A 26071-nucleotide genomic window follows, 5' to 3' on the forward strand; every position below is an offset into this window, starting at 1 on the left:
ACATGAAGGGTGAAGTGACTTGCTCATATTCGCAAAACAAATTTGGGATAGAACCATAAGTATATGCAAGCCAGCCTTCTGCCGGGGTCTCGGAAATGTCGCTGAAGACACTAGCTGTGGAGAAGCCCACAGCTAAGTGAAGCAGAAGGAGATTTATCCCAATGGGGCAGAAATTTTATATCCTCCTCACCTATCAGGGAAAACTTGTCCTGCAGCGGTTTTGGGGCATAAGAATCCCAGCTTGGTGGCTAGTTTAGAAATTCACCGATGCAAGTGTGGGAATCAAACACTGTAAACAACAGCCATGTTCTTAGCTTTTACTTCAAGCAGCACAGGAGTGATGCTGAGGAGGATAGTGCCACCAGAAAACAAACACTCCTCCTCCTCCCCCCTCTGGTAATGGGCTGTTGACTGCAGGCATATTCCCTGCCTGTCTCAACCCACTGCAACAATGACAAGCAAAGCCACCTGTTGATACCTGTAACCAGCTCTTAGTAATCAATGTCATGACCTCTCCTTATCCTCCATCTTGCTTCTATAAAAGGCTCTTCCGAAAATCTAAATGCTGCCAGGGAGTGCTTTAGAGGCTTTTGCTACTGTGTATGCTGTTTTGTGCACAATCTCTTATCTCTGAGCCTTCTGGCTAGTAGTGGATGGTTATATTATTTGACTAGATTCTTTAAGCTCTGATTTTATTGATGGGTAGTTTTTTTGGACCTGCTACAAAAAAAGTAAACAAACTGTAAACTATGGGGGCTAGAAGGAATCTTCCCCCCCCCCCATGTGTAGCATTGCACAATTGGCTTGGGGGTGTTGCCTACCCCTGAAGAATCAGATACTCATTAATTTAGGATCCTAAAGTTGATGAACTGTTGATCTGCTCCAATATAGAGTAAATCTTATGCTCCTGTAAGAGGTGGTGTTGGCTTTTAGCTCATCCTTTTACCCAGTTGACTTCGGATACCTTTTGCCTAGCAGTTTCTCCCAGTGCACTGGTATGTTAATATGTTATTGCATTGATTCTCCAGCTATTTTTATCTGCTCTTCTGTTTCCAAGAGGAGTGGATTTCCCAGCAATTCCCACTGAAGTAATTATTCATGCTAGATAAGGTACACAGAGTCTACTTTCAGGATATCCTTTGGTGGGAGCCTGAAAACTATTTTCTGGAGGAACGCAGTTTCTAAAATTGTCAAAAGGGATGGAGCTCTTAGTATTTGATCCTTTCCTGTAGACAGTTTTGTTAGAAGCTCAGTGAGTCATAAATTTGTTGGGAAAGCTGTGCATTCAGGACCCTGTCTGTACTACAGGTGTCCTTTTGTAACCAGATCGTGACAACCATTGGACCCTGTGAGATTGAGCAGTTTGAGAGGGGTCTGTACAGAAGCCTGTTTCTCAGCATAACTACATGTCAACTGTGTGTGTGCAGCTACGCTGTAGCAGTGTATTATGGGAAAATCTGTTCAGCTATCCCATAGTCCCTCAGCAGTGTATAGAGTGTCTGGAGGACATGCGCACACCCAGCAGCATGGGGAAATGTATTCTGGAATGTCTTACCTCGCACAGAGCTAGAAGGAAGTCTACGGTAAATGTAATTGCTGTGAGTGAGTGAGAAGTATCTTACTTTTAATAGCTCCCACTGTCCATGTGTTCTTATTGGCATGCTAAGAATTCAGACTACACAAGGATGAAACATTGATAAGATTCCCTAGCTGATTTTGCCCTCTGCGCCATTCTGGAGATGCTGAGAGCAATTCTGTGCATTTTCCTTTTAGTGTTGTGTCTATATTGTCAATATATAGCGTGCATGCTCAGCGTATTGTTTTGAATTGGCCTCCAATTGCTACAAATCTCTGACCTGTGAAATCTGTGTGCCTCAGTCTCATTGTCTCAAATCGGCCCATCTCATGGTTTTGTTTATTTTTGTTTGGCAGGATCCAGCCACTGGCTGCCAAGCCAGGAAAATAGTAAAACATAATGGTCATGGTGAGTGACATGACAATATTACCGTAATCAAATCGTTTGTGGTAATGATGGATTGGAGGCTGAAATCTGATGGAGGAGCCTGTATCATTGGCTCTGATTGTATTAATGCCTTGACATCTCACATGTGAGTGCAGTTCTCCCTTCATTCATAAAGATGCTGCTGAGAAGGATGGATGAAATGTGTGAGCAAAATGACTAAGGATGATATACGGCCTCGGATTGCCAAGCGATCAGAGCCCCTCCATTCATGTCAAGAAAGCCATGTTCGACCCCTCGTGTATCGAGAACAGCAGTATGCAGCACCACAGGGTGAGCACGCTCCTCGTGGAGTGGACCAGTTCTGCATTTGGTGCGATAATAAAAATTCTTCTCAGTAGTTGTGATCAAAAGGTTAAAAATGTAGACTTTGTCCTGGGGTTCTGGCAGAAGAATTAGCATTACTCATTCACCTTCCCGTGTAGGTGCAGTTCAGTGGGTAGGACATTGTACTGGGCTTCGGCAGATCTGGCTTCTCTTCCTGACTATGCCACTGACCTGTTGGGTGACTTTGGGCAAGTTCCGTCCCCTGTCGCCGGATCTTAATTTCCTCATCTTGTAAATGGAGTTGATGATATTCAGCTTCCTTTGAAAAGTGCTTTGAGATTAGAAGTGCTATGTATGTGCTAAGTGATATTATTTACCAATAAAGCAACCATGAATAATGCAGTACCCAACGAAAGTGCCTGCAAGACGGCGGGGCTGGCTGCATAGATGGCAAGAACTTTATTTGCCATTGCAGGTACAGAGAAAGATTGTGCTTGTATATAGCTGTATATATAAATGGGCTATCTTGATTATCACTACAAAAGGTTTTTTTCCCCTCCTGCTGACAACAGTTCATCTTAATTAATTAGCCTCTTAGAGTTGGTTGGGCAACTCCCACGTTTTATGTTCTCTGCATGTATATATATCTCCTCACTATATGTTCCATTCTATGCGTCCGATGAAGTGGGCTGTAGCCCATAAAAGCTTATGCTCAAATAAATTTGTTAGTCTCTAAGGTGCCGCAGGTACTCCTGTTCTTTTCGCAGATACAGACTAACACTTCTGCTGCTCTGAAACTTAGAAAGACACTGGGTGTTTCAGGTGTTCCCATTGTTCAGAAATATGTTGTTCTTGGGAAATTATGAACAGCCTCACACCTGATGGAAAAACAGATGCAGTGGGAGCCTAGCAGCTTTTCAGTAACTGATCAAATGCAGCTTCTGCCTGGTTCCTTTGGTAGAGCCCCATCTTCCCCTCTGTCATACAGAGCACATGGTATTGTGGACCCCACAGGCCTGAAAGGATTGGGCTGTCCCGAGGGAGGGTGGGAGTGTGTGGCAAAGCAGGCAGTGCTATAGGAATAGAGTGAGGACGTGGAAAGCTGACGTTTGGCTGCCTCACCAGCAGGTTCTTCTAGGGCCATCATTACAGGGTGCAACCACAGGGATCAAATCTTTATTGAGGGGGAAAACAATAGGTCTAGTTCCAGGAGGATTTCGTGGCTATAAGACACTAAATTCTGTACTTCCTCTCATTTCTCTCCCTCCTGCCCTTTGTCTCAAGTGTCTGGGCTTTTTCTTTGCTACTGAGCAAACGGACAGCTGGTTATTTCCTGAGGGAGGAACGTGTGAGTTGAATGGCAGCTTACTGGCCAGAATGACTGAATGAGCACTCACGGGCAACGGTGCATGAAGTAGGCAGCGCAGCCCAGAGAGGATGCTTTGCCCTTTTGTTGTTTCAAAAATATAATTTTTGTAATTCCAACCACATATGGAAAGATTGCTGGGTGTGCTGGCTCACCTGTCTCAGGGCGGGTCAGGCATTCAGAGGCAGAAATAGATACTGAGCCATCGGGTTTAGGCAATTAGACTCTTCCTGTGTTTTCACCACAGTAGGCATTTTAGTTGTGATGTAGAAGGAGGGATAAAGATAAATGCGTTCCCCTTTTGAAAACACTTGTGCTTAAAAGAGCCTTCCTCTGGGAGGCATTTATTAAATGTGTTTTTATTCATCCACTGCTCAGAGGCTTGCTTTGCTTCTGCTGGCACGCACGTCAGCTCCATCCCGGAGCTGGGCGTTGGCTGCTTTGCTTGGCCTTGTTTTTAGTCCTTTGCTGAGAGTAATCCACCTCTCAGCCTACATAATGGCTGTCAACCCCCATTACCTGTACCCCTCTATTCTATGGGTTTGTGCTGACGTTCCCACGTACCTTCTGAGCAGCTCATCCTGAACCCCACTGGGTGCCTGGCTCTGTGCCATCTTGCTTCCTCTCTTTTCAGCGGTTGATTCTATTCTGAAAGGGCAGGAAGTGCAAATGGAAAGAGGAGCTGCTCATTGGGAGGAGGGTAATGAAATGGCATTTGACTCATGAAGTTCCTTGTCACTCTCCTCTCTCTAATGTAGACAATCAGTGGCTGCAGTGAGGTGGTCTGAGGTGAAAGCTATTGTGTAAGGGGAGATGAGCCGGAGAGGGAAATAAGAATGAGGAAGGGCTAGCATGAGAGCTGAGCTCCTTATTTTGTGTTACAGGCCAGTTATCTTCCTTTACCTGCAAATTACCCTCATGTTCCCCCTCTGCGTAATGAATACCCTTGCGGTAACTCTTTGGGAGGGGCTAAAATCCTTCCTGCCATTAGGGTTACTTAGCACCGACACCTGGGCCAGGATCCAGAGTGAGGGACAGATCTGGAACAGTAATTCAGGTTTCTCTTCTGCCCAGTGAGGTGCCCTGGAGTCATTCTCCTCTGCTTTCCTGTCCTAGTTTGTAAGTTGTGTGGAGTCACTTTTTGTTGTTTAAACCTGTCTGTCCTGCTCAGGAACCTCATATCCAGGAGCAATCGCAAAAATTGATTTGTGGGACATGCATCTAACAAGCAGATCTGCTTGACAGAACACATAGCCATCATTTTCTGCATTTGCTTAAGAGTCAATCAGTGCTTTGATGCATATTTGGGTCATAAATAATCTGATGCAAATTAAATTTATTGTGACAGCTTTAGTCAGCTATTTATTATTTATTAGCTTCTGTTGTCCCTTTGTTTACTCCTTTGTGGAGCTGTGAAGTCAGCTTTTTAACCTATGATATAGCTTCCAGCATGGTTCAGAAGAGAATTTTCCAACATCATGTTCCCCCAGGACCGATGAGTAGCAAGGGAATTATTTATTGGTGGGGAACTGGGAGATGTTGGGTGAGTTGAGAAGAGGATATTTGAATGCACATTGGATCTTGTCTTCTGTTTGTACACAGATGTTAGAATTAGAGGTTAGGGGTGTGATCCAGAGTTCGTTACAGCCAATAGACAAGAGTTGCCCTAGGTTATCCAGCAAGCCAGTGGCAGAGCTGAGAATACAGTCCAGGTCTCGTGAGCTCCAGGCTTCTGTGGGCTTTGGCTCAGGCCCAAATGCCCCAAAGGTGGCTTGAGGAGGCTGTTCGGTACCTGAATCAAGTGAGATGCAGGGCTGAGAGTTTCTTGGGAAGCTTGCTTTAATATTTTCTTTTTTATTGTCTGAATAAAAATGGCAGACTCTGAATCTGGGATGAATGAATTACAGTGTGATTCCAAGGTCACTCAACCTGGAACTGCTATCAGCACACTGATCCTTTTTAGATCTGTCGTCGTCGTCTTGTGTTTCATTCTAAACAGATCTTCTCTCTCTAGAGATCCAAGTTCATTGTGGGCTCAAGCTTGCAAAGTGCTGACCGCCGTGGGCCCCATCCAGCAAACACTTAGTCACTTGTTTAATGACTATTCAAATGCTTAAATTACGTCCATGCTTAAGTGCCTAGCCTTGCAGAGTCAAACCCTCTAAGCCGAGTTCAGTACAGGGCAAATCCCTCACTGAATGCACAGCTTGAGTGGCTACAATGTGTGTTGAGGGGCTCGGGGGGTGCTAAGGAATCCACCCCCACTCAGGCTACAGAGCATCAGCCAACATGCTCCCCAGCTCCTACAGCAATACAGGGAGGCAGTGACCAGCATAGCAGTGAATCCAACTGGCTCCTCCCCAGGTCATTCCCACCTCTTCTCAATGAGGACACAGGGGGAGGCCTGCAGAGTGGTGTAAGTGGTGCATATGGACAACCTAAATCTGGTGCATAGTGGAGTTGCACCAGTTACACTGTGTTCAGGGACCTCTGTGGCTCCTACACATGAACGTGTTTCCACATACTGTAGCAATGTAGGATTAGCACCGCCTGATCATCCTAGTAGCTACAGGCCTTATCCTGCTCTCCTTTTATGGAGTTGGCATGGCCTAGTGGATAGAGCAGTGGACTGGGACTCGGGAGACCTGAGTTTTATTCCCAGCTGTGGCCTGCTTGGTGACCTTGGGCAAACCATGATCCTGCTCATGCTTCAGTTTCCCCATCTGTAAAATGGGGATAATGATACTGACTTCCCTTTGTAAAGCATGTTGAGATCTACTGGTGAAAAGAGCTTATTCCAGTAAAAATAGTACATTCCACTGGGAGTTCTGCTTGTGCAGGGACTGCCAAACTAGGCTCCATGTATCTAGTGTGAGATTTTGTATATTGTCCGTATTGCAAAGTAGTGGCTTGTCTCTACAAATGAAACAGGAACCTGGGTATAATCTTGCAGTTTACTTCTATTTCTTCTTTTATCTAGTTTTTGTATCTTTGAATTACTCCTTCATTTTGTTTACATACACGATACATGTTTGCATTGTGATGTTGCTTACTACAGGAAATATAAAAAGTTGAGATAAAATGTAAAGTACCATTGTATGGATTGCAAAATATGGATATCGACTGACATACACGTTTTTTTTTTATTTGATGGTTCTGGAATTTTAGTATGTAAAAAGGTACACCTATATCTTCTAAAACAGCATCCTATGGTCCAGCATTATACACATATTTTAGACTATTATCTCCTATTACCATGAAAATCCCTTAATTACTTCGTTTATACATGCATTTCAGTGGAAGGAGTACTTCTCCTTTGCTCTACATGCTCCTCTTAGCATTTTAAAAATAGAACACTACAAATAAACGATGCCAGAATCCCACCTTTCCTGCCAGGAGCCACCCAATATTAATATGATTTATAACCTTTAATACATATTTCCACTCTCTCTAATTTGCCACGAGAACCCACCCAGTTTCTGTCAGCTCAAGAAATACATGGGCCTTCCAGCATGCTCTGGACGTCAATAAACTAGGGTCTTCTAACAGTGTTTCTCAACAACTGGTCCATGGGGTCTCCCTGACATAGTTTGGGAAGGCAGCAAGCTGGTCCCTGGTATCCAAAAGGTTGAGAAACACTGTGTTAGAAGAACTGTACTGATGTGCCTAAACTGATGTAAAAATCACTGTCGTTGCACCGGTGCAAATCCCGAATAGACACATGCTGGTTTAAACTTTGTTTGTGTAGATTTTTAACATAAATCTCTTTAATAGCCAAATTGATAGAATCGGTGTGTAAACTAGTTTAAGTGCACCTACATTAGGTGTTTGTAATGGTGTCCCTAGATCTAACATGGACAAAAGCCAAGGACTATTTTGGAGTGGGGTGGCGGAATGAGTTCCCAAGCTGAGAAGTCCTTGCAGAGAATACTCTGCCAGCTGCCTCCTACCTTATATGAGTGGTACCTCAGCTGACAGTAACTGAGTCAGAATGGCATGTGGAGAAAGGCAATCTTTCAGATAAAGAAGTCCCATGCCTTATTAGTCAAAACTAGCCCCTGTAGTGGAATAGTTACTCACTGGTGTACATAATGCTGGGTCAGGCAAAAATTTAAAGAACCGTGACATGAGGTCATGGTGGGTAGTGAAAATGCAGGTGCAGCTAGGGGAATGGTAGTGAAAACGTCTCTCACGCTGCCTTAAAAGGCTGCTTCTAACGGTGAGTCTGCAGGGGGTGTTTCACCCAGGGCCTCTGCTGAGATAGCCAACAAGGGGACCAGCATCTATACACTATATCTGAATGCTCTCAAACCTTTGTGTCAGCTTCTTGTTGAGGTTTGAGCAGAGGCTCTTGATTTATCCCACCCCTGTTTTGCCCATCCCTCAATTGTAAGCTTGCAGCAGACTCTAAGGGGTGTTAGTGCTGTAAAAGGTAACCCAAGTTCACTGGTCCGAAGTTTCTCTGGGAATGAGAAGTCTGTTTGCTTATGAACACTTTGCCTAACTTGGTAAGCAGGGCTGCAGAACATCTAATTAGGCGGAAGTACTCTCCAGAGGGCTTGGCTTGCAGAAAATTAGTTGTCATATTTTTTGCCTGATGTTTATTAAATGTCCTCCTGCTTTTCTCCCCTCTGCAGTTTTCATCTGTAGTTTCATGGTGGCAGCACCTATATTTGGTTACCTTGGTGACCGCTTCAATAGGAAGATCATTCTCAGCTGCGGGATCTTCTTCTGGTCAGCTATCACCTTTTCAAGCTCCTTCATCACTGAGCAGGTAAGATCCGGGAATATAAACAAAGGTATTCTGCAGAGTGTACTGAATGTAATGGGATCCTTTCCAAACTCCCCACCACAGTGTATGTGGACATGAGATGCCCCGTAGATGCCACATAGGATATATAGTGTAATAAAGTATATAATGTTGGTGGTCACATGTCTCTTTGAAAGTGAAGTGTGTTCTTCCCTGGTCATGTGAATCACATAAACATCCTAGGGGAAGCACATATAGACACATGTTCAAATTGATGTGTGAGCTTTATCTGAAGGGAGAGTTTACAGAAATAAAAAAACTATCCATGCTCCAATATTGGTTCATTTGCTCCCTCTTTACACAGACAATAGCAAGTTATCATTAACTCTGCTTGAACAGATTATATAGACTGGCAAAACACTGGGCAGATGGAGTTGAGACACATTTTGAATAGCTACCCTGGCTCAGTTTCCCTGAAAGGCAGTGAAGGTGAATGATAGGACTTAGATTAGTACAGCATCAGCTCCTTTCTCTATTAAAATTCTCTCTCTGGGGAATCGATGATAGGATCCTCCAGCTCACCTCATTCTGAAAAGTCAGAGATGGCTTTGGGTACTTTTCACAATGCTCCCTGTTTCAGCCTACAGTAAATGAGGCCATGTCAGTCTGTTTGTTTTCTTGCCTGTCAAGGATACTGCAAAACAACAAGGGCTTGGGAGTGCTTGAGAAAAGAACCCTTTAATTTAAATTATACCACAGAGGAAGCTTAATTGTGCAGGTGGCAGCATTCCTGGAGAGACAAATCACAGCTAAAGGAGCCGCAGACGGATTTCCTTAGGGACCAGCCATTCATCCTCTCTGTTCAGCTGCATTCCAGAGGTTGCAGTGCTGTGGTCACACCCCGAGGATGACAGGCGTGCTGTGCCCTTTCTAATACAGAGGGTGCCACATCCGTGGAAGTGGTGGAAGTCACACCTGTGATTTGCTCACCTTGACATCCACTTGGATAGGATGGCATTTCTAAGCCCCCATAAATCACAGGGCCAAGCGTAGAAGCCTTTAGGGTAACGTCTACACTGCAAAGAAAACCCCCTCCCCATGGCGCCACATCTCATAGCCCAGGTGGCTTGGTCTGCAGGGTTAAAAATAGCAGTGTAGGTGTCCTGCTCAGGCTGGGCTCCCAAGACTCCCCCGCCCCCCCCCCGACCCAGTGTCAGAACTTGGGCTCCAGTTTGAGCAGGAACATCTGTGCTGCAATTTTGAGCCCAGCAGCCCAAGCCCCATTGATCTGAGTCAGTTGACCCAGGCTCTGAGACTCGGTGCCACAGGTTGTTCATTGCAGCTTAGATGTACTCTTATACGCCAGCAAATTGCTCTGATTTAACATGGGTTATGCAGCACTCTTGGTGGAGAGAAAACACCTCCCATCTGGAATGACGTCAGGTTTCTTTTAGTTTTCTTACAAAACATGCTGTGAAAGCAACTGGTTAGCAAACTGGTTATAGCAAAAAGGTAGTTATTGTCGTCGCCGCTCTGTTGTAAGCCAGAATAGACATGGCAACAGCGTTAAGCCATTAAACCCTTCATGAAGAGCCAAGAGGCGAAAGGCTTTCCTGCCTGCAAACAGTTTGCGCTCTGCACTCTTCTACTTAAAGCTGTTTACCTAAAGTTTCTAATCAAGTCTCTTGAGTGGGTTTCATCACACATAGTCAGAGGACTGGAGTCAGATAAATTAAGCACTAGACTGGAGTTGTATATACTTGGGAGTGGCTTTTCAGTTCAGGGGTTTGGGTCATTCCACTGCATTTGTCAAACTAGCTTAAAAGATGGGTTACTACAGATGCTTCTCAAAGAGTGACCAGTAGCTCAGTGTGAATGTGGGATTACTGTTAATCTAAGAAAGAATGAGTGCTCTTACAAGATACAACTCTAAACATCAAGTGACAGGAGCAGGATATACCCTGAGCTGCATGTGTTCCATGTGCAGACTCATTCCTTCTGGATTGCAGTCACCACTAGATTTGGGCCAAAACAAAAGCCAGGACATTCACCTCCAGCGTAGACTCTGCAGCCAGCGGGAGGACATTTTTTAACCGTATATCTGAGGGCTGCAGCAACAGGACAGAGATTCTGAATCATACTGAAAACAGTTCTGCTGCCACTTCACTCCCCTGGCAGGAGGTCTGAAATCTAACAGGTGAGTCACACTAGTTTGCACAAGGTGACTCTTTGAAATAGCAAAGACAAGAGGTCTGAGAAGAGTGTGTGCAGTTCTTATTTATACAGTAGCTTCCCAGCTTATGATCATTGGCTTCCAACATTAGCTTAAGGAGAAAACACTGGTGGTTCTTACAGAAGCGAGAGAAGTGATAGTGGGATAGGGTGGTGGTTTAAGATATGAAGATCCCTTCACTGGTTTAAATACAAGCAGCAGCGAATCTACTGAGCAGAGGAGATTGCCCACGTTCATGTCGACGTGAAAACACCCATCGAGAAGCAGCAAGCTGGCACAGCCTGAGCCCATAGAAATACAGCATAGAAAACTCCTTTATGTGATGACAACAGAAACACTGAAGTAGGCAAGAAACAATAGCATTTCAGTGAAAATAGCAAACTGCCTTTGTCTGTTCGGAAATTGTCGGCTGCATGGTGCATTCTACCACAATGTCATGGATAACACTAATGAGCACCCATCCCTATGGTTACATGGTCTTTACCATGTTAACTGTATATACAAGGGGCCTGCCTTTCAGAGGTGCTGAGCACCTTACAGCTCCCATGAAAAATGAGGCCACTGGATTGTTAAAGGGCTTTTTATGCCTCATAAATATTCATTGCTGACTGAAAATTGGACATAAGGGAAGCAGTTAGCAAGCTTCTTATATATGGATAAATGTTCAGGCCAGCCTGCGGTCTGCCTCCACTTGTGCATGCCCAGAATCAAGGAGTCAAAGTGGTAGTTATTTTGGTTTGATTCAGGTTCAGTGTATTCAGGTTTAATTCTGATTTTTTTTTTAAATCACTCGGTTACCGGTTTCAACAGTTTCAGATCAAATTTTAAGCTCAGTGGAAGTAAACTCAAGGAGAGTTGAAACCTAAAATTGAAGCTGTTTTGCTTTTTGGCCATTTATTTATGAACTTTAACTTTACATGAGTTTTCCTAATGCTTTTGTGTTGTCAAATAAACACCATTATTTTTTTCTATGAACAGTTGGTTTGAGAAAACTAAAATAACGTTTTCTAATGTTTGCTCTGTGAGAGGATAAATCTGAATTTGGTGCATGGGCCCCTGGATCAAGTGGAGGAATGAGCTGTCCCCAGGGCTGAGGGTGAGTGGGAGGAGGGAATCTAAGGAGGAGAAAGGTTGGGGAGCTGGGCTGGATAAGTTATTGTTAACTTCTGGGACCAGGAAGCATTCCACTGCTTCTGTCCTCAGGAGGGTGTCTCAGAGATGGTCCATCTATCTCTGGGGCATCCTACTGCCTCAGGTGGTGTGCAGGCAGCTCCTAAGCATCCTCTCTCCCTCCTTACTCTTGTGGCTGGCCTTGTTTTTCTTCTCATTCTCATGTCAGTATTCCAGGGCAGGCCTCTCTGGTAGTCATCACGTAGCTATTTGTTATTTTGGTGTCTTGTTGAAAATAAGATTACAGTCGTGTTCTAAAATATTGCTCTTAAAAATGCTGAACTTCTTTCCCCCCCAGTTCAGTTCCAGTTGAGGTTCAGCAAGTAGGACAGAAGTATAGTTCAGGATTGGTACTGATTTAAGCCGATTCGGTTTTGGTTTGACTCCCTGCCCAGAATTCATCACATCTGTACCTGTGCTTGCACTTTGCAGGTGCAAACACCCACTAAAAATTCAAGTCCTTTGTGCATGCCCTTTAAGTAGTCCTGTCCCTGTGCACGTGCAAGTCATAGCAGTTTCACCTGCAATCCATTTTTGGCATTTCTGGTGAGTGTTTGAGGAAAACCTCTTCAGGGTATTGGTTCAGGCTCAGTAATAAAATGACAACATGCAGACTTAAAAACCTGAGCGAGCTGTTCTGGGGCTCAAAGACAAACATTTAATTCGGGTGCTTACTGAACACAAGAGGCCCCACAGAGCTCCTCTACCAAAATGTGGCTCTGGTCATTATTTACCTCTTCATGTGGAATGAAAATATATTTCTCCAACCCCCTTGCCCGGCACTGTGATCACTGATTAATGACTATGGCAAAAGTCTGTCTTCTTTTTGGACAGTGTTTTGATTAATTAGATGTCTGATTGCCCTATATATCTGGGGCGGATCCTCCCTGGGCTGCCTGTGATTGCTCCATTGTTCTCTTTCTGAATAAGTTGAGTTGAAGCCACTTGGTTATCAGGAGTAATCAGACTGTGCTGGATCTTCTGAGAGTTTGGATGTGGCCGCTGGGACCCCGACTGTCTCTGTTAGTCAGACTAAGAGCTCTCATGGTTGCCTCATTTGTCCAGAGTTGTGTCTCTGCAGAAGTTTTGAAGAGTTGTATTTTTCCCCCTCTCAGCTGGTCTCCCACATCTCCCTTCACAGCTCTCTGGTGGGCAGACAGCTACGATTTCTTAAGGTGAGGAGGTGCATAGGCATGGAAAGCTTGCAAAGTGCTCTCAGTATTTCACAGTGCTGTGATGTTTCCCATACAAATGGCTTGAGTAAAGCTCGTCTCTCCTTCATGGTGGCTGTAAAGGCAAGTCTTATCATACGCGGGGGTTCCGTTCTGTGGTTATCACGTAAAGCGAAAACTGCGTATACTGAAAATTATATCCCCAGGCCCTTTAAATCCCGCCTGCAGCTTCGGCAGCAGGGCCGGGGCAGCATTTAAAGAGCTCCTCTGGGCTCCTGCCGCTGTGGGGAGCCCAGAGGAGCCCTTTAAATGCTGGCGCCGGCCCGACAGCCAGAGTGGTGGGCGGGATTTAAAGGGCTCCTCCAGGCTTCCTGCCGCGGTGGGGAGCCCGGAAGAGCTCTTTAAATCCCGCCCACAGCTTTGGCAGCCAGGCTGGGGCTGGCATTTAAAGGGCCCGAAGCTCCACAGTGGCTGGAGCCTCGGGCCCTTTAGTTCACCCCAGGGGCTGTCAGCCACCTCTGCAGCTGCGAGCCCCCTGGGTGATTTAAAGGCTGTGGGACTCCCAGCCACAGCTGGTGCCCCAGGACCTTTAAATCTTGAGGCCACGTCTCTTCCACTTGAGGCCATGTCCCCCAGACTCCGGGCTGTTCAGCGTAAAGCTGAAATCGCGCGTGTTAAATGCGCCTAAGTTGCGACAGACCTGTATTTCAGAGAGGGGAAAAATGATCCCAGTGTGGTGTGTGCGTAGTTAAGCATTTGGGGCTCCTTCAGGATGAAATGGGATTATGTATAAACGAGGCTCAACCCAGATTGGGGGGTGACAATGCGGGTTGAACAGGGAACAAGCTAGAACACCTGGAGGAGCAGTCGTCAGGTCTGTTGATTTGAGGGTTGTTTCCTGCCTTTTGTTACTGAGCTTAGCAGCCAAGAAGAATTTGCTGGATCACATCTGCTTCTGGAGGCTCAGGTGGCACAGGGGCCACACATTCTTTTTATAATCTGTGCCCGGCCCTGAGGCTGTGGACTGCTCTTCCCATCTGAGGCCCAGACTGTTTTTGACTTGGTAGAAAATAATGGGCTATTTTCAGAGGTGATGTCAGTTTGGAGCTGGTGTGAGTTGCACATCATTAAGTCTGTGTGAATTAAATGCTAAGGGAAGAAGAGGTTGGAGCAGGAAGAGCAACCAACAGAGGACTGTGAGATAAAACAAGGAGGTCCTAAATCTTTCAGTCTCTAACACCCTTATATTGGTTGGTTCAGTGCTTAAATGCTCTTGTGGTATAGTAGGGCAGATGCTATAAAAATATCTGACAGAATCAACCCAGCTTCTTCTCCCTCTGCAGGTAAATTACACTGACATACTGATGGGTACCTTCCTTGTGTGCGTTCACGCTGAATTTGGCCCTGAAAAAAGGGAAGGAACAAACCCCTGTGGAACAAAATGTCAGCCAAAGCAAAAATCCGTCTCAGCGTTCAGTGCTTCATAAAATCATGGCTTTGAAACATGCCTGGCTTACTTCAGGTCCTTCTAGTTCAAGGAGAGATAAAAGAGACACAGAAAATTATTCAGTGTAAAAAAATAAAACTGAGGTTCCTTGGAAGTAAAATAAAATCTCAAGCCCTCTACAGCATTCTGGCATGTGTTGCCTCATAAGACCTATACCTAATGTGTGTTAGGTACTATTGAGTAAAATAAATCCTCAGATTTAAAAGCAGAAACAGCAAAACTAAAAGTACTAAGCCATTTTTTGTATGTCTAAGGGGGACTGATGTGTTCACTGATGTCTCATTGAATTGATGGAATGATTGTGTACCATTGTATACAAGCTGAAGTCTGTTTCAGTGGGCAGGCAAAATAGATTCCAAATGCAGCTTTGTATCTGGAGTCTGGGAGCTGTGGCTATGCTGTATCTGGTCCCCTGACTATCATTAGATCCTTGTCAGTTTGCACAGCTGTTAAATGGATCTGTGCTAAAAGTAATTCAGGTGCTGATGGACAAGGGCTGTATGTTGGCTCAGAAGTATTTTGGTAGCCACAGGTTGGTAGTAGAGCCTTGCAGGGATGAGCCTATGATAAGAAATGTCTGTTTTGTGCTTAACTGCTCAGGGGAAAAGTGAAATCACCTTATCCACCCCATAGAAAGAGTCCTGTCTAAATGCTTTCTGCTGAGAAGAGATGGTTTCTTTTCTCCAGAGAGGAACTTTCTGGTAGCTGTCATGGATATGTTGGTTCATCTACAATTAATACCCCAACCTCTCTCAAATGAAACCCTGTCCTGTTGAGCTTGAGTTCTCTCTTCACTTTCATGGCTGCCTCTTCACTACTCGGTTCCAGCTAGGACTAGACCCAGACATGCCAAAATCAGAGCCTGTCTTGCATCTTTTTACAGGAAGTGTGAGAATTGCTGAAGGAACCAGAAAGTGCCATTTTCTTCAGTTCCTCTAGGTGGCTACCACTCACTCCTCTCTCCCACTGCTACACCTTCTGTCCTCTTCCTTTTTTAAAAGGTGGGCGAAGAGGCTCTCACATTTACTTCTGTCGCTTCCAGGCACAGAGGTTTGGCTGGGCCAGCTCCTCTAGGACTGGCTCTGGCCAGAATTCCACAAGCTAAGCTGTACTTGAGAGGTTTGCACGAAAAAGTGTGGCTGAGCTCTGAGTTATTAGCCCGACCATACGTCCTGTTTTGACCGGGACAGTCCCTTCTTCAAGTCCTGTGCCAGCCGTCCTGACTTTTTTCCCAAAAGGAGGCATTTGTCCTGTTTGCTTTTGTTGACTTAATCAGTTGGCAAGAGCGAGCAGGACAAATGTCCACTTTTGTCAGAAAAGTGGGGTGTGAGCAGGAGGAGGGATGGGGGGACAAGGAGCAAGTGAGCAATGACAGGCTCATGCAGGAGGGAGAGGACTAGGCAGGGCTGGAGCAAACAGTGACAGCCTCGCGCAAGGGTCAGGGAGGGCTTGGGCGAGCAGTGATCTGAGCCCCATGGGGGGAGAGGGCTCAAGCCAGACCTGCGCAGTGTCCCATTTTCCCTTGGGGAAATATCATCATATCTTTGGGCACTTACCCCACTGCACCTCTCAAGTTTTGCTAGGTAGGGGAAAGAAGCAGGAGTTACCACAGGGATGAAGTGGTTCGAGTTGACCGATGCAGGAGGGCACTGCCGACCTCTGAGCCGTACAAGTGTCTCTCACCCATCGTGTGTTCCTTTTCTACCCCTTACCGGCCCCAGGCCCCTTCCTCAGTGGTTACAATAGATGGAAAGGAGAGGGGAACTCGCTCAGCACCAGTCGAGGAGGAGGGGGAGCTGTGAGGGAGCACTGTTTTCCCAAGTTGGGGAGAGAGAGGGCAGCCTCCCTTTGCTTTTAGCAAGGGAGGAGTTGTGTTCTCACCTCGCCTTAGCCCCTTGTCCTTGCATTCGGGCGCGTGTGATGCATTCAATGACGTGACAGCTGGTGGTGAAGGTGTCTCGAGTGCAGCTGTAGCTCCAAAGCCCTGAATTTTCACCTCATGTGACAGAGGAGTTCATTGGAAGGTGAGCTCATTTCTGCTACAAAAAATAAAGTAGACAAAATTATCAAAAAGAATATCCCTGTCAACTGTTAAGTAACAGTTCCCATCTCTGCTGTCTCTCCTGAACAGCACTGGCTCTCCTCTCCCCTCCTGGGGCCTGGAACACTCTATGGGAGCCTGACTGCCTGCTCAGAATATCAGCTCCCTGGTTGGTAGAGGCAGAACAGCACCATGTGCTACTGAAACCCTTGAAATAACTCTGAATAGATTTTACTGTATGTAAAACACTGTTCCGTTCATAACAGTGCATCTGCTGCCCTTTGCTCTCTGTTCTTGGGTTCATTAGCTTGTCTAATATCCTGGGATGCGGAAACTAACGTCGTGGATGCTGAAATCAGAGATGTCTCTATTGTTCAGTATCACTGTAAGCATAACATGCACACTGCTGCAAAGGCTTCCATTGCCGCTGCCAGCTCATGGTAATGAAGACAGCAGCCAGCACTGAGACATCACGATTGCTAATCGGAGCTCAGGCATCCTTCTGGATGAGCCTGACGGAAAGAACACTGTGCTAGAGAAGACTTGTGCATGCCCTGCGCTGGATCTGAGAGTCCTTTTTCTGGCAAACTCTCATTAACTTCAACAGACCTGCATGAGGGCTGAGTAAAAACTGAGTAGGGACCGAGGAGGTGGCTCTGTGCTCGTGTGTGCATGTGCAGGCATCTCGCCTCTCTATTTAGGAAGATGTTGGATGTTTAGGTTATTGAAAAACGTTTGGTGCACGTAAAGGACATCTCCATGAAATCTGTGCATTGTTGGCCTGATCCAGTTACCATGGAAATCAGTAAGACTTTTTCTACTGTCTTTCATGGGAGGAGTTGGATCAGAACCTCTGTCTCTAAATGGACATGGTTATATTAGATTATTCTTCATTTATTTTTTGTATCTTTGTAGCAGGTAGAGGCTCCAACTGAAATTGTGGGATCCTGTTGTGCTAGGTGATGTACGTACACAACAGAAAGACAGACTCTGCCCTGAAGACCTTTGCAGTCTTAAGTATCTTTGTCTCATTCTATAAATAAATAAATCCCTGTGCATGTCCCTGTATGTGTTTCTTTTAGTTGAACAGTGGGAAAGCTAGCCAGTCAGTTCCAGTTACAGAAAGGGTGACAGAGATGGGGGGGAGGGATAGCTCAGTGGTTTGAGCATTGGCCTGCTTAACTCAGGGTTGTGAGTTCAATCCTTGAAGGGGCCATTTAGGGATGTGGGGCAAAAATCTGTCTGGGGATTGGTCCTGCTTTGAGCAGGGGGTTGGACTAGATGACCTCCTGAGGTCCCTTCCAACCCTAATATTCTATGATGTTTACAGGAGCAAAAATCATCCCATCTCAGCTCTTAAGCTGTCTGGTGGGGAAAGATCTCTAGACTTGATTGAGCTATTCAATGGGGAAAATCAGTGTGTGTGGGTGGGTTTGTGGTGAATTAATTGCCAACCAGGATACATTTTTAAAGCAGTCTCTATTTTTGTGAGACCCATAACATCAGTGTTTTGTGTGTCCTGCTGCTGTCATTGTGGACTCTCAGAGCTGAGCTTGATGGTGCACAACCCAAGATGTCATATTGCATAGAGTGCTGGAGTATCTGTCAGTCCTATCACCTTGAATGGTTACTTAATGCTAGGGAGTGCTTTATAAATAATTTTTTATCATTGTTCATTTCAGCCCCATTCAAAAAATTAAGGGGCTGGATGGAGGGAGGGGGAAATGTTGCTTAAATTAAACAGGACTGAATTGGCAAGAAAGAAATTCTTGTAAGCTTCTAAATGCATGTTATAGCGGAGAGTGAGTAAATATAAAATGCCCATAAACCTCATGTGGCCCTTTTAATGATGGTGATGAGACAGATGCACTCCTTTCCAGCATGCAACATTTTGTTATTGATAGCATTGCATGCTGTGTTTGAACGCTGTGGAAACCTGACTTGGCCAAATGAGTTTGGAAAGGAAAGCAGTTTGCTAGACTACGATGGCCTTGCAGCGCCATGTGAGCCTGTTCCTAAGCTTTCTGGAGAATTAAATGTGATTTGGATGTGGAGTGTGAGACTTGGTGGAGTGTACAATGTCTCTCACCGTTTGAGCCCATCTGTCCAGTCATCTTATCTGTTAACTTTTAGCATGTCCTGTAAAGCTTCAGGAAAAGGCATTAAATGTCAATAGTTGTGGTCCTAGGTTGAAAAGATAAAGTGAAATGGAAGCCAGTTGTCTGAGGTGGGGATAAGAGCAGGTAGATTCTTAACTGCGGGATGCCAGGACTAGACTGGGAAAGGAGCTTACTGCAGGTATCCTATGAAACAAAATGTTGATACAATAATGATATGTCATCTCACTGTTTGTCTTTATTGTGAAATAAGGTTACTCATGTATTGTTGCATTGCCATGAAGCATGAAAAAAGGTTAGGCCTCTTTAATTGTCAATCAAGTTGGTAGGATAGGCCCATGAACAATTGTGACTATCTGGTAAGTCTGGCTTTTGTTACCTGAAAATATCTGAAATGTGAAGGCAGAGTCTCCAAGGCTCCAGACAGGTTAGAAATGGGGGCAGGTGGAGGTCTTCTGCATTAAAACCAAGACCTTCAACAATGGGTGCCTGAAGTCAGGCTTCCAAGGCTGAGACTTGCAAATCTGAATGCAAATTGGACATCCCTTAAGCAGCTTTGAAATTCTCAGCCCTAAATCTGTATTCAGATACTGAAATAGGTGCCTGACTTTTGTAAATGATGAGCACCCAGCAGCTCCTGTTGACTTTGAATAGACTCATAAGCACTATGGGATGCACATTACTTTTATTTTGGAGACCCGAATGCTTAATTAGGTGCCTAAATAGAGGCTGAGCAATACCTGTAGACACCCATTTGTAAAACATCTTGGTCTAAGGTGCAAGTAATGACGAGGGACCTTCTCACCAAGCTCCTTTCCCAGGATATCTTTCTGTACTGACTAATGGTGTAAATCTGACCAAGTTTGAGAGGATTTTAATCAGACAGAATCTCAAGCGCATTTCCAAATAAAGCCCTCCATATTCAATCAAGTGTGACTGAACAACTCACCAGGGAGAGCTAAAGCTATTAACAGGTACTAGGAACAATTAGAGCAGAGACTAGTGGACTTCATCTCCCTCCCTCTCTGTAATACTTAAATACAATTTCTTCCTTTTCTCCTTGCTGCAACCCTTCCTCTCCTGGTGGAATACTAATGGCAGTCAGACGTTGCCAAAGGGGGCTGTTCTAAAGCCAGGTGCGTGATACTGAGAGCTGCTGGGATCCTTAAAGCAATCGAATCGGTTAAAAGTGAGGTGTTGATTTTAGATCACTGAGATTAGAAAAATCAGCCACCGTTTATATTAAGGGTAGTTTGTAAAGGCTTAATAAATCAATAGATACTTGAATAAATGATTAAACAATTGTTAGAGGTTGACAGCTCAGTAATCTAGAACAGGTACTGCTCGTGTATGGAACGTGCTTATAACATTTAGTAGTCATTTGTTAACCCTTTAGAAATAGGCTCTTAAATATAAAGTGTGACTGAAATAATCCTAGAGCAGGAATAAATTATTGTATGTAAAAGTTGAGCCTTGGGGAGATTTGAATGGGCTTCACCTGCTGGAAAGCAGTGTTTCAGAGAGGTCTGTCTGTGCCACTGGCCAATCCGAGGCACATGGCTCTTCAGAAACACTCAAGCTGCTGGAGTGAGCAGGAGTGAGATGGAAGAGGGGAGTGCAGATCTGTACGTCTCATTAGTTAGAGTGCCGAAGATCATACTGAAGCACAGACCTCTTTAGATGCCCATACTCCAGCCTTGCTCCTTTTTTAGCCTGCTTAGAAGACGAGGAGTGCTGAAAACTACTTTTTTGTAACATACCTAAGCTTGGACGGAAAAATGCTGCCTCAGAACAACTTCTCAGTTTCACGTAAAGATATTTACTTTGTATATTTTGATATGTGATGTTGACAATTTGTGTTTTAATGGGCTTTACATTTTTGAATCTCAATATCAGCTGTCATTGATTATTGTTTGACCCACCACAAAGTTTTCCACAACTGTGAGAATTTAAATCCATAAAAAAATTAAAAATAAACATTGATATTATCTGTTGAAATTATTTCAAAAAAATTGAATTTTGCCAAGCCTAAATATACCAGATGGAAACAGAACCGGCAAGCTGCAGTGAAAGCTTCCCCATGGCTACTCTGCGACTGTGACTCATGGCTGATCATGAGAACAGATTTGTAGGGAAGAGAGGGTTGTTTATAAGTGCATCTGCCAAGCAAGTGCCCATCACCCAAGCCTTTGTGTGTCCTTGCAAGTCTAAGACCAAGAAGTGAATGCTGTAACTTTGGGTGGCTTAAGATTGAGTTCTGATGCCAGTTGCCAGCCTGCAAGAATAAAGATCTCACCCTGGCTTCCACCACCTATGACTCCTTGCAGGGTGAACTCCGACAGCTCTTCTGGTCCCGAGGCCCTGCCCCCTAACCCCACAAATCCATCTCCCTGAGGTCTTAACTACCAGATACTCGGACTTTTCCCTTATGTTTCGTCACACTCGAAGGAATGAAACCTGCCCCAGTTATCAGTTTACTTTGGGGGATACACTCCATATAGTTTGCACAACAGAGGCCAGCTAGTGGTAAAAAAATAAAATAAAGTTTATTTAATAGAAAAATCATAGATTCAGAGATGAAAGAGTAAGGAAAAGCAAACATGTACAAGTTACACAGAAAATAAACTTGAAGATGCATCCTCAGGCTTTATACTTCTATATTAGCTAAAGACTCTTTTCTCCTACAAGTTACCTGTTGCCACTGAACAAGTTCCTAGCATACCCTCAGCCCTAGAGTGGAGCCAGTCTTTCCTGGACAGCACCCTTCTTAGAGGCTCCTTTGGTTTCTGGCTCATCTTAGTGGCCTATTCAGACTTTGGCATCTATGCTGGCACTCCCAACAAGGGGGCTAGGTGCTGCTTGTTGAGGTAGTTTGTATGGCATGGACATGTCTTCTTGAGGAGCTGGACAAAGATCTCCCAGTTCATGGACCCTGAAATGTCCAGCAGATGATAGAAAAATTTGATCCCTATGGGCCTGGACTGTACATGTTCTACAGAAGACCCCATTCTCAGAGATTGTTAACAGAGCAACTTACATCATCACTAAATATCTTCCCTTCTTCATCTCTCCCCAAAAAAATTTTTTTTAATTAGTTTGGCAATGCATGAAATTGTAGGATAGAGCACTCTTGTGGGCAGATGTGTAATAAAGTTGAGGCACGTAGCATTGGCTTTCCAAATTTAGATATGGACCCAGAATGTTCTGGGATGTTTGGATTCAGGATTTTTGTTGTATTCATTATTCAGTTATGGATTTCCAACACCTTTAAAAGTTTTTGTGTGGTTCAGATTAGGAATTTATCGTTTAGGGCCATCTCTTCCACCAAAAGCAACGACTGTCATCTCATCACCATGTCTCCGAAAATAATTTACAGCTGTCTCCAGTATCTACTCATCTTTCTCAGAGGGAGGATGTCCCTGTGCAATTTGGAAACCCACAGGTTCTTAAACATGATTCCATTTTTGCAGGGGAGTTAAAGAAATATCACCTGCATTTGTCATGCCATTTCATTGTTCGCTTCTCCTAGGGAGTGTCTCTTTGAGCTAAAATTTGAACTGTGTGTTTAGAGCTGCCAAGCCTGTTAGTCACAGTACTGATATTACAGAAGCACATTGCTCTTCTGGTTTGCATCATGATTTTGGAACACCTTTGCATACCTGCGGTGAAAGGTGTGGTGTGTCAACTTTAATCATTAGAACCCAACACGGTGCAGATATGTTTGGGAAAGCTGTTAATAGAGCACGACAGACAGTGTTATTCATCTGCTCAGAAAATACTGGTCCTGTTTGACTCCTCATGCTGAATTATGCCTTGTGTATATAATAACAACGCCATGTTTAGCAACTCTCCACAGTCCACACCCTAATTTAATGGAGCTGAGTCTCCTTTAAGGAAATTAAATATGGGATCTTCAGGAGGTCAACTCTGTGGGTTTTTATAGATAGAAGAAAATTTTCACATGATGCAATTGATGTAGCTATACTGTTGCAATTCTGTGTTGTGGACAATGTTGCACCAGTGCAAACATGGATTGCACATGTGCAGTGCATCTGTACTAGGGATTTGCACTGGTGCAGCCACTCCAATGTAGTCAGTGCTTAAAGTGTGCTAGTTTGTGGACTCAGCAAATAAAATTTCTCAAGCTGTGGCCAGGTTGCTGAGGGGCACACATTTCAGCCCTGGCTGCTTTCTCCACTGCCCCACTGGGATAGAGCAATCAGAAGCAGGCAGAGTTCCCCCCTCCCCCAGTCCAGAACAGACATGGTGAAGAAGCCTAGAAGCTGCAGGAGGAACTGAGTTGCAGAATTGATGTGGTGATTGAGGGAGAGGCAGTTGTGATGTCACTTCTGTTTCTTTAGGAAATAATAGACATCCCCCCACACACACACACACTTTTTTCAGTCCACTTTAAGCACTGAATGTAGTTAGACGGGTGCAAATTTCCCTAATCTGGACAAGACAATTTTTCCTTTGTATTATGGGATCCTTTACAGCTACTTCACATTCAGATGCTTAATGACCCAGGCTTATGGATTACATGGCTCTCTAGACAAGGCTGGTTCTTCAGTTTTATGCATACTTTGGCAGATTATAGGTTTATCAGTGGCAACTAATCTTGTAGAGAACCGTGGCCTAATTCCGTTTGTTAACTTATTTAAAGACAGAGAGAAAGAGGTAAGGTCGTTATTAGACCTATTAAAACAAACATTACTCACTCAATGGTCTGTGCCACTGGGCTAAATATGTAATTACTGGCTTCGTTCAAACACGATTAAAGGCAGTCACATGTACTGCTTAGTCAAAGGACGTCCTGGCCTACTGAATTCAGATGTGATGTGTGAGATCAGGAATAAAAACAATATGAAGATGTTAATGTAAACCTGTTGAGTGTGGGCTATAGAAAATTGCGATGCCTTGGTGCCTTTTAAATATTTTGGAGTCCAATAATGAAGCCCTTACTGTTGTTTGCGTTGTGTGTGTGCCTGTTTAAGAACTGAGTAAGGATTCAATCTGATCTCTAGTTTTTAACAGGATTGTAGAAATTGGCAGAATGGATCAGTCCAGGGGCCTCTTAGCCCAGTGTCCCCTCTCCATCAGTGTCTCCATCGGTCCAGCTGAAGGTGCAAGAAACCCAGCGGTAGGCTGTTACGGAATAGCCTACCCTCAGAGAAAATTCCTTGCCAGCCCTTGTTAGAGGTTGGCTTATGTCCTGAAGCATAAAGATTTATACATCTTCCAAAACTTCTTTATTTTAGTTACGACTATGTACAACCCTGTATTTCCAGCAATGGGTCGTGTGGACAAAGCAGTAAAGCCCTGGGAACTTGGAGAAAGGCCATGTTTCCCCTTAAAGAGACTGGAAGAGAAGAGCCAGGTCCACAGTTCCTGCTTTGCTGCCATCCACTCTGGGGGGTGACATGGCTTTCAGGGGAGTGTCCAACAAGAGTGTCAGAGACACCATCTCTCTACCAGCCTTCATCCTTTCTCCACCATGTCAGCTTGTGGGGAATTTGAACCCTACCGCGCTGCTCTCTCGCCTCCTGTCTGTACCCCCACTTTGGTGCTGCTAGCGCCATGGCTGGTATGTCTAGGGCTTGAGAGTGCAGCAGATGGAGGGATGTGGATCTGCAATCTGCATTCACTTCTGGGGGCTACATCCTCAGGTGCCGGGGGGTCATTGGCAGACGTGATGGGAAGCAATGGAAAACCCATACTCCTGAGTGTGATCATTAACCTTTATTGAAAACAAAGTGTTTGCCTTGCTGGTTCTTACGTGTCCAAAAATTCCATCAAGTTGTCCTCGCTGACCCAGGGAAAAAAGCACCCAAACCTTGAGGTTTCTGGTCTTAATTTGTATGCAGATAAAATATGCTTAGGTGCTGAAAGCTGACTCAGGCTGTTAGAATCACCCAGCAGACTTAGAAGTGTTTTTGCACAGGGGAACAAATTACAGAAGAACTACACAGTAATGTTTGAAGGAATAAACTTCTTTAATACGTGCTGATCTTTAATTGGGAAAGAGTAAAATTCAATTAACAATTCCCACTCTCTGCTACTCATGCTGTTATCAGAGGCAGCTTGGTCCAGCGCAGACAGAGTGGCCAGGGCATGTGTCTCATGTTCTGCCCAGGCCTTGGGGTGTGACGAAAAGGAAAAGCAGTAGAAAGAAAGGGACTCAACCTGCTGGAAACTATCCTACCCACCCATAGGGAAGAGACATGCAGGTTTGAGATCAGAATAGATTATCACAGTCGTCCTTTCTGGCCTTTGAAACTATGAATGTATGTGTGTGTATGTCTCTTTATATCTATTACATCTGTGGACTTCCTATTAGTTCACTATATGACTGTGGCCGCCGCATAAAAGTTTGGGGATAATTGTTTTGGTTTGGGCTTTTTTTGTCTGTGTGGATGGAAGAAAATGACTGCTTCCTTGCGAGAGGACCATACTTTACCGTAGGCACCTAGTGAGCTTTTTCTTTTCACATTGACAAGAAAAATATTATAACACAATGGTCCACTGTGTTTTAAACTTGGAAGATTAGGCTTTGGTTCATACAGCGAAATGACTTATTGAGTAATTTTATCACTTAGGTATTTAGATGATAGGGGCTATCGAAATAATTTGGAGAGATCTCTCAGTAATATAAATCATGTTTAATCTGGGGGTTGAGTACTTAGGATATGACTAAATAATGCCCTAATCTGGTATTATGTTTTTATCTTCTGCCTACCTGCTACATCTGGTTAGGTGCTTTTGTCCATTGCCTTGAAGATTCCTTCTGTGAAATGCAGCACTGCTTACATCTGTATATGCTGTTTTTCTCTTATGCGAGTCTTACGTTGATCACCATCTATAGTCAGAAACTCATCGCTCAGGCCTGGTCTACACCTAAAATTTAGATCAATCTAGTTACATTGCTTCGGATTGTGGAAAATTTTGCACCTTGTGCAACGTACTTACGTTGACTTAACTCCTACTGTAGATGCAGTTAAGTTGATGGAAGAATTCCATTCCATCAATGTAGGAAGCATCTACGCTACAGTGGCAGGGCTGCAGTGCCATAGCCATGCTGCTGTAGTGTAGACGTACCTTCAGACTCCCAAAGCATGACCGAGAGAGTGGCAGAAATTCTGGAAAGAGGATTTGGCGCTCTGTGTGTGAGAATGAGCCCTGATGGTGGATAGGCTACTAGGGGCTGCAGGTGTTTTCAGTGCACTAAGACTCCGAAATGTTCTCAATACTGGTGGAGTTGAACTGGTGTTAGCAACGGGGGGAAAGCATTGCACAGGATGCATAGGCAAGGTTTGAGAGGTGACTGTTGCAGTAGCAATGGTCAGCGTAAACCCCGCACAGTGTGGTTATTGAGAATTGTACTTGTTGCTGTATCTCTCTGGTGGTATTTTCATACAGATAAAGTTTTAG

General features: G+C 44.5%; 1 protein-coding gene across 1 annotated transcript in view; it reads left to right on the top strand.

The window, feature by feature from the left end:
* Positions 1-26071, top strand: part of LOC127037560 (sphingosine-1-phosphate transporter SPNS2-like) — a 155833-nt gene that overhangs the window by 74483 nt on the left and 55279 nt on the right. The window contains exon 3 of the mRNA XM_050929461.1: positions 8291-8427. Coding sequence (XP_050785418.1) covers positions 8291-8427 — 137 coding nt within the window. The remainder of the gene's footprint in view (positions 1-8290; positions 8428-26071) is intronic.

This window comes from Gopherus flavomarginatus, chromosome 19 (assembly GCF_025201925.1).
Source record: "Gopherus flavomarginatus isolate rGopFla2 chromosome 19, rGopFla2.mat.asm, whole genome shotgun sequence".
NCBI classification, from domain to species: Eukaryota; Metazoa; Chordata; order Testudines; family Testudinidae; genus Gopherus; species Gopherus flavomarginatus.